Raw genomic sequence first — 8,711 nt, forward strand, 5'->3', positions numbered from 1 at the left:
ACATACTCAAATCAGGTCCGTCTGCTCGCGGTGTTCAGCCGGCGCTGTGCGTGGGGCCCTGCTCCTTGAGTCGGGTGAGCGCGACCTCTATATCACAGATGACGGCTCGCTCGTGGCTGCTGGAGCTCCGGGGTGGACTCCGATTCTCCAGCAGCTGCAGCTTGACGTTGGCGTTGCGCAGCTTGATGCTGGCTGCGTTGAGCTGGTGCGTCAGCTGTTGAATCTCGTCCTTGGCGCCGGCTAGATGCGCCTGCAGATTCTGCACGTGACACTGTTGCTTGCCGAGCCGCTGCTGCAGCTCGGCCACCTGCTCTATGTGTAGCTGCAGGGCTGTCATGCGCTCGCGCTCCTCATCCGTCGCCACCACCATCTCGCCGGTGTTGGACTCGCGCATTTCGCGCGCGAACATCTCGATCATGAAGTCGGGGAAGGTGACCTTGAACAGCTGGCCGCTGAAGGTGGTCTGCGCGGCGTGCTGGGCCCGCGGCGGCGGCGGCAGATCGGCCGCCGTGGCCACGTCCACGCCGGGCGGCCGCGGCTCGGGCGGCTCCGGCTCCGGCGGCTCCGGCAGCGGCACGGCCAGCCGCGCGCGGCGGGGCGAGCTGCGGCGCCGCGAGCGCGAGCGGGCCGACGCCGAGCCGGGCGGGAGACGCGCCGGCGACCGTCCGCCGGCGGTGGAGCCGCGCCTCAGGCGGGCCGCGGAGCCGGGCGACAGTCGGCCCTGGGAGCTGCCGCCTGCGGTCGAGCGGCGCCTCGGTCTGGCCTGCGACCGCCTGCTGGTCGAGGAGCGGGGACTTAGGCGTTTGGAAGAGCTGGCTGCTATCCTTGCCTCCGACCGCTCGCTGGTCGAGGAGCGAGGGCTTAGGCGTTTGGAAGAGCTGGCTGCTATCCTTGCCTCCGACCGCTCGCTGGTCGAGGAGCGAGGACTTAGGCGTTTGGAAGAGCTGGCTGCTAGCCTTGCCTGTGACCTCTCGCTGGTCGAAGAGCGAGGGCTTAGGCGTTTGGAAGAGCTGGCTGCTAGCCTTGCCTGCGACCGCCTGCTGGTCGAAGAGCGAGGACTCAGACGTTTGGAGGAGCTCTGCGCGAGCTTGGCCCGAGACCTGCCACTTGTCGAGCCGACGCTGGGTCGCCTGGCTGAAGCGCCGCCCACTGGAGCACGGGACCCGTCGACTGCCGACTCCAGACTGAGGCGCTTGGAGGAGCTAGGCGTCGCGAGACTTGCTTTTCGGCCTCTCGCCGCCGCGAAGGAGCTCCGCCGCCTCCGCGCTGCCGGCGGCGCGGCTGTGAAGCCCGTCACGCAGGACGTGTCGAGCGAGAGGCGCGGTATCCGCCCGCTGGCGGAGTCCGCCGCCGGGGAGGGCGCGGGCGCCATGGCATCGCAGCTGGATTCATCCCGAATGGCGAGCGAAGAGCCGGACGGGTATTCGACGCCTTCGCCGACCGAGAGCCATGACCAGTCGCAGCTGACTGACTCGGAGAGCGGTTCTGTGATGGTAGCCCGGTCGACCGCCGACGTCTCCGTCTGGACATCGACGTCCCTGGTGGTGACGTCCGACTCGAACATCTCCCCGCTCTTCAGCTTCTGCATGCACGTGTCGGACAGCTGGCACCAGGTGTCGCACTCGGCGCGGAACATGTCGGCCAGGGTGTCGGCGTCGATGCCGGCGCTGTCGTACGCGCAGCCGCCCTGCTGCTGCACCATCTCCCACGAGCGCTCCATGTGGTCGGTGGCGGTACGCAGTCGGCTGCTGATCTCCTGCTGACGGACGCCGAGCGCGCGCACGTCCGACACGGTCTGCTCGATCAGACGGCGCGCCTCCTCGGGCACGGTCGGGTGGTACGGCGCCGCCAGCGTTAGGCACTCCACAGTCCACTGCGTCACGAGGTCGCGGATGAGGGCCAGCTCCAGCTTGCGCTCGTGCACCGAGTCGGTGAGGCACTGGATGACGCTGCCGCGGTACTGGTCGACCTGCTGCGTTAGCTTCTCGCGCACCACATTGTACGTGGTATTGCTGTTCTGCCAGAGCATGTAGCCGTTGGCGTCGCAGGAGCGCTGCAGGCTCATGGACCACGTGGCGAGGTCCGTCTGCAGGCGGCTGAGGTCGCCAACGCGGATGTTGCGCTTGGCCCACATGCGCACGCCCAACTCGGTCTTGTTGATGGCCGGGTCGATGCCGGCGTAGAAGGCCCCGTCCAACAGTGGGTGGGCCGCCTTCATCATGGCGAGCAGCTCGCGAAAGTTGGCGCCCACCTTGGTCTGGAAGTTGTCGTCGCGAATCGCCAGGAGGATGTGACACTCGGTGTGGAAGCGCCACGACTCCCGAACACTCTCCAGTCGCGCCAGATACTTCTCGATCTTTGGGCCGCCGGCGACGGTGTCATCAACCTGGCCTAAGTCGACCGTGAACTTGGAGCTCCACTGCACCAGGGCCTTATGCAGCGTCACCGCCTTCCCACCCTCGAAAGGAGTGACCAGAAACTCTGCGGGGTCGGGGTTCACTTCCGCCTTCAGCTGGTTTGCCACTTCATCCATGCTGTGCCACATGCTGTCTGCAAAGTTGTACACCCGCTGCTCGCGGATGTTCATGAAGGCCATGATGTCGTCGACTTTGCCGGACCAGTCCTTCAGGAAGGAGAAGTTTACTTCGAGCTGCTCGTTGTCCTTGGTCTCTCGCCCCTCCATGATCTTGTGACCCAATTGCGCCCAGGTGTCCAAGGCCGTGGCCAGAAACCGGAACAGCCCAAGTTTGTAGACGTTGACGACCTTGGAGATGATCGCACAGCTGGCGTTTTTCCAAAAGTCCCGCTGCATTTCGTAGGAGGCGGCCTCACGCTCCTGGCGTTCTTTTTGCATCTTGTACAGGACGTGCAGCTGATCAGAAATCACGCTAGTCTTTTGCGCTTCAATGAGGGCATGCTTCAGTTCCTCCTGGGCCGTGCACATTCTGCCCTTGGTCTTCTCGTAGATGTGATGCACATTGTCCAGACCGAGCACCACCTGCACCAGTCGAATCTTGAAGTGCAGCAACTCCTCCATGAGTCGTCTGTCCAGGGACCGCTGTATGATGTTCTCGTCGTGCATCGACATGACAATTTGGGGTATCCGGTTGAGCAATCTGGCGTAGAAGTCCCTTAGTTCGGACAAGATCTCCCCGCGTTCCGTGCAGTCGACCGTGACCTGGCGAATGATCTCGTGGAAGACGATGTTGTAAACGTCCTGTTCCGCCCTCACCAACTCCACAAGCTTCTCGACCTCGGAGTCGGTTCTCTTCTCGAGAACGGTCTGGGAGAGGTGTTCTCCCATGCCGGCCTCGAGGAGCAGGCGTCGGAACACGTCTTTGAGCCGCAGGACCTCCTCTCGGGTCACCGGCGTCCGGCTGGGAACGCTCGTCTGATGGACGGCGTGGTCCTCGGCGGTGACCGTGTAGTCGTCTTGGATCAACTCCAGGCCGCCTGTGTGCTGGTACTTCTTAACATGAAGCTCTGCGGGAATGAGCGTGGCGATGTTCTTTGCCGGATTTCGTGGCTTCTTCGGGTCAGCGTAGAAGTTGACGGGATCTATATTGGAAGCGAACTCCTTGTTGTCCAGGTTTTCTAAGAAGAATGTGAATCCCTTTCCGACACCGCATCGGCATGTCGCGCTGTCTGTTTGATGGCGTAAGCACTCTGCTTTCGGGAAGCTCCATACGTTTGGGACGCGCCGTTGGCATCTGGCGGACTTGCGACCTTTGGTGAAAGTTCTTACCAACTCTGGTGGCACACTTTGCCAGTCCTGTGCTCTTTTCAGAATTTCATCCTTCTTTGGTCCCAGAGTTCTGTCGTCATCCACAGATTCATCGCAGTCCACCATGGCCCTCAAGTCGTCTTCGACGGAGCTTGACGGCTTGCTTGAGAGGGACATGCTGAACGGATTACAAGGAGCTCTGTTATCAACTGCGCGTTGCGAATAAAATCATAGAGTGGGACATAAATTACAGCGCGTAAACAGTGTAAGACCTTGTGGCAAATGAACGTGCCACTATGTATCCCTAGCAATGAAAATCCGACGAAGCCCACTAAAGCCCATGCCCGGCCAATACTTTATTATGTCCGAGACCGTATATGGACCAGCTAGGGCTATGCTAAGGGCTTTAAGAGATTACCGCGGATGAAACATGAATAAAACACCCAATTCAAGCATAAAAAATGACCAGCTGCCACGTGATCTTTCGGTATAAGAACCTAACTTTTTTGAGCGTTCTGGACATGTGGACAAGATGACAAACTTCACTTACGTGTGATGCTCTGACAGCTTGAAGTAGGTTCGTTTTGGTTTGGATAGCTTTTTTAGCACTCTTAAAAATTATTGTGAATTAAATTAAACAACCCATGCTTATGTCATAGAAATATCGTATTGCAAAAAGAACGATTTTTTCGCCTTATTTCTGTGTCCGTTCGTGTTTAACACGTGAAATCAGGCTTCTCTTGCACATTTCTGTTGACTAAATTCAGTCCCAAGCCCTGAAGACAAGCACCTTCTGTTCCTTATTTCCGGTATACATGCCATCAGTGGCGCCGGAAGGGAGCCACCACATCAAACACCACTGTACAGAACAAGCAACCAAATTGAAATCACGTGCCGGTGAAATCGCGATCGACTGTCCCTCGTCATACTGCTAAACTGAGCAGCGAAGCCCAACGAGGTCCACGCACCCACTCTGCCATCAGCTCCGATCTGGTGTGACGCCATGTGGACTCCGGGGAACAGATCCGTGAGAAAGATGGCGAAAAAGGTAAAGGTATGAGGTATAGATGATGGCAAAAAGGGTATAGATGATGATGTAAAGGTATTTCATCGTCATCTTGTAATGATGCGGAATGGCATGCGCTTGCCGTAAAGTCGTTGCAACTAGCCTTAAACCGCTGGGTATACTTGACAGTCACAACCAGCTATGGGAATTTCAGCATGAGAACACACCATGATGCGCGGGTGGTTATCAAATGCGCCTACGCTTTGCAACCACGCATGGCTGGCCACACATTGAAGGACTGCCATGGCGGAATGTGCAAGACATGTGCCCGCATAAGATATAATCTGCTAAATGAGACAGTCATGTTTGCAGAGGAAACAATACTGCTGGACTGAATGCACACCAGTTTCTTCTTAGAACAAAGCTTCCACACATGTGGTAGCCCACGGCTCAACGTACGCACAGCTGACGACTCATTGCCGTACGTGAAGAACCTGCCTGACACGTAACATGGACGTAATATCACGCCTTGTGAAGCATTACACGCTGACGCAGCGTCACTCGTCGCTACGAGTCAGAGCACGGTTCTTTGGCGATGACGCGAGTGATGTGCCCCGCACCGCGATATCCGGCGTCCCGGAGCTTTCAGCACTGGTTCCGACTTGGCCCCAAGCACAGGCATTCGCGTCTGGGCGTGGGCCGATCGCTCACAGGAGTCAGCTGAGAGAGTTGGGCCGAGAACTCAGCGTGAGGCACAGGCATCGTTGCCATCCAGCAGCTGCGTCTCCAGCTCGCTCCACATCCCCAGCAGCGGCCGCTCACCGTCCCTTGGCCAGCAGCTGGCCCCAGCGCGGGGCGCGGCCGGCGCCGCTGGTCGGACACTGGAAGTCGGGCACCTTGAGCGGGATGCCGGTGGGCCCGCCACTGTTGGCGCACAGCGAGCGCCACAGGTGCCAGCAGCCGGCCGGGTTGCCCCAGCGACCGAGAAACTGGAGCCACTGCGGCGGCTGCCGGTGTAGCAGCACGAGCCGCCGCCACGTGCGCCACGGTACGCCCGGCGCCGTGACGTCCGACAGCTGAGCCAGCCGGCTGAACACCTGCACCCCTGCCGGAGGCGGAGACGGGGGCAGAGGTCAGACCGAGCCGGGGCGGCAGCCAGGCGGCAGGCAGGTGGCAGCGGCGAGCCATTGACCTTTGAGCCGGACGATGACTCGTTGGGTTTTACACGGAAGTTCTGTGCAACCCATGAACTTGGCCGACTTTCTAGGCTGAGCTGAAACTAACAGAGATCTTCGCCGTTTGGATCAGGAGGATGCTTTTCAAGGCAGGCTACATCAACTCCTGGTGGTAGCGGCCTCTGTCGCTGGTTGATGTTTCAGATAACTGGAAGGATTGCTTTATTACTGAAGCTGACATTTGATGACTCGTATTCACCCCCTGTCATTGCTTTTGACGTACCGCATAGTTGTCTCTTTTGTACGGTTGCATCTCACAGATGTACCTCATGGGAACGATGTGGGGGGGGGGGGGGGGGACGTGGACAGCACCTCTCAGTTCTGAAGCGTGGTCGCTCGTCACTCTTAGACCCCCAAACATCAGTAACGTATGGTTGCGCATTACTTCCAGACCCCTAAGCATCAGAGCAGCAGCCCACACTATCCATGCTCACCCGCGTCCGGCCAAAGCCCGTGAGAGCCTTTCGCGACGTACAGCACGGGGTGAGTGCCCCGCACCTTCAGCTGAAACAGACTGGGTGCCATTTCCATTGCCAAGGGTGCACGGCCCGGTGGTCGGACCTGGATATATCTTTGGCTCACTGATCACATGCGGTTGCTCTATGTGCAACGTCAGTACTACGGAAGTGCTATTGTTTTCCATATAGAAGACTACGCAAGCAAAGCTGTAGACGATTACGTTCAAGTAACTCTGGTGCGCTAAGTTATGTACGCGAAGCTGAGTTCTTGGGCTGAAAGCAACCAGACAACGGCCCTCCAATATACTGTGAGTTACTCGTTAAAAGAAGACGTAAAGCACTGGTTGAAACAAATTATGAGGATTCACAGGCTTCCCGCAGTCCCGACGGTTACAAGTCCCTACGGTCACGAAGCGCTCATGGTCATGTGCAGTGCTGGAATCGTCAAATATTTTCATAATGCATTCAAACGATTGACTGAAATCTTCTTTCAACCGACGCCCATGTTAAAATGGGCTGGTTTACGCTCACCATGTGAACTCTAAGCACACAGACACGATATAATCATAAACATTAGACAGAACAAAGCGTGCCGCCATTTTTCCGGGAGAACCACAGGAAGCGGCCACTGATTATCTTGAGTGCAGTTCGCGCTCGGGACGACAGTCGGTACCGTGACTGTGGTCGGGTCAGTGTTCTGGTCACTGTTCTGGTCACAGGCCTGGTAACTGGTCGGGTCGCCGAGGTCACAGGTTTCCTGCAGTCTCGCCGGCTGGCACGGTCACGTCGGCTTTGGAGTAAACTGCGCTCATTTTCACACGGGTGTACGGGCGGGAGGAGATCACATGCCTTAAAACGTTTAAAACTGTCCGCCGCGTTGCTCGCTAATTGTCTGTGGGCAACGATGATGAGCAGCAAACTCAAGCTCATCATCACAACTAGTCGTGCTGCACAACAGCTGAGCCAAACGTTCTGTCGTGACGTCAATGTGTACTGAAGAAGCTGCCATTTGACGTCCGGTTCAGGGCAATCTTCGTTCCAGTCAGCTGCAACCGCACGTGCAGATAAGGGTCAGGGCACTTACAATGGGCGCGTACTCTGGGCTGACTGGAAACCTGCCTCTGTTGTTCTGCGACGTGAGGCGAAAGTCTCTCGTCGTCGGATTGTAGGTGTAGTAGGCCCCGAAGTCGTGAGCGGACGGGTAGATGGAGACGAGTGCACCGTCCTGCGCACAGTTAAACACGTCGCTGAGGCCATCAACGACAACCGCTTGCAGCGAGATGATGCCTGGCTGTTGGGATACCATCCGTCTCTGGCTCGGCTTCCGCGTAACCCACTCGAACTCGAAACTTCAGGGCGTAACTATGGGAACAGAGAGTAAGCGAGAACAGTGCTATTCCGATTTTTCCAAAGACTTGACGTCAATCACATGACACGCGACAATACTTCGTCTTAGGAGCAGGTTTGGCTCACACTTCTGCGTTACTGGCTCCGTCTCGTTTCTCACGTTCTCTCCGACCAAACGCTGCGGCGGCAGCTGGTTGGACGTCCCCGCCTCCGGCCCTGTCCCACTCCCCGGACCGTCCCACCCACCTGGACCCACCTGGACCTGGATGGACCTGGATGGACGCACCTGGACCTTGATGCTGACGTGCTCCCAGTCGCCGACGTGGCTTCCGCGCAGGCGGCCGGCCGCCTTCTTGCCTTCGCTGAACGGGTGGAAGGTCCAGTACGTGGCGACAAAGCTGGGCAGGGCGCCGCGCGGCCGGGCCGCCCCGGACGCCTCGCGGTCACACCGGGTCAGCGACACGTACACGGGCACGTTGCCAGAGGCGGGACTGGTGCCGCGCAGGTGTGTCGGAGGCTGGACGTTCTCGGAGCCCAGGTCTGGAGGCAGAGATGCGGCCCGGGTCGGTGGGATGTTTTCCAGTACTGATGATGAACGGTGTTCGGTTTCAGACACGTGCACTCTACCCTGACGTCTATGAGATGCAACCAATTCAGCCAACTCACAAATAACCTACGTTATTTTGCATGACTGAGTAGAACTGAACATACGCGGCAAACATTTACTAGCTCACATACCACGCATGTACGAAAAGCACCGATGAGTCGACTCGTGGAACCTAACCAGCATGTTCATCGTGACCGGTTTATACGAGCATTGTGCGTAGGCCCCGGCCGGTGCAATGAATGTCCAGTCCAGCCCAGTCTACAGCCAACCAACGTCACACCGCCGGCAGACGTGCCCGGCATGCTGTGGGACATGTGCGAGCTACCTCGAGGTA

General features: G+C 58.2%; 2 protein-coding genes across 3 annotated transcripts in view; both read right to left on the reverse strand.

Annotated features, from left to right (window-relative positions):
- Positions 1-34: 34 nt before the first annotated feature.
- LOC119102381 (uncharacterized) lies at positions 35-4,102 on the reverse strand. The gene is made up of 2 exons (XM_037225751.1): positions 698-4,102; positions 35-463 (listed from the first exon to the last, which is right to left on the reverse strand). Exons 1-2 carry the CDS (start codon positions 3,899-3,901, stop codon positions 35-37), a joined length of 3,633 nt encoding a protein of 1,210 aa, XP_037081646.1. The 5' UTR covers positions 3,902-4,102.
- Positions 4,103-5,055: 953 nt separating this feature from the next.
- LOC119103431 (putative vacuolar protein sorting-associated protein TDA6) overlaps positions 5,056-8,711 on the reverse strand; it is a 6,406-nt gene continuing 2,750 nt past the window's right edge. For both annotated transcript variants that reach the window (XM_037226962.1, XM_037226961.1), the window contains exons 4-8: positions 8,703-8,711; positions 8,057-8,310; positions 7,508-7,648; positions 6,400-6,469; positions 5,056-5,835 (exon numbers count right to left, since the gene is read on the reverse strand). The exon at positions 8,703-8,711 is cut by the window's right edge and continues 201 nt beyond it. In XM_037226962.1, the coding sequence (XP_037082857.1) occupies positions 5,549-5,835; positions 6,400-6,469; positions 7,508-7,648; positions 8,057-8,310; positions 8,703-8,711 (761 nt within the window). In that variant the 3' untranslated portion in view covers positions 5,056-5,548. The remainder of the gene's footprint in view (positions 5,836-6,399; positions 6,470-7,507; positions 7,649-8,056; positions 8,311-8,702) is intronic.

This window comes from Pollicipes pollicipes, unplaced genomic scaffold (genome assembly GCF_011947565.3).
Source record: "Pollicipes pollicipes isolate AB1234 unplaced genomic scaffold, Ppol_2.1 Scaffold_5724;HRSCAF=6776_pilon_pilon_pilon, whole genome shotgun sequence".
NCBI lineage: Eukaryota > Metazoa > Arthropoda > Thecostraca > Pollicipedomorpha > Pollicipedidae > Pollicipes > Pollicipes pollicipes.

Bases quoted from the DNA above. Each gene is read 5' to 3' on its own strand.
- LOC119102381 (XM_037225751.1), bottom strand. From the start codon at position 3,901: ATGTCCCTCTCAAGCAAGCCGTCAAGCTCCGTCGAAGACGACTTGAGG. The intron at 464-697 runs GCCCGCCTGAGG...CACGCCGCGCAG, and splicing joins GACTGTCGCCCGGCTCCGCG to ACCACCTTCAGCGGCCAGCT.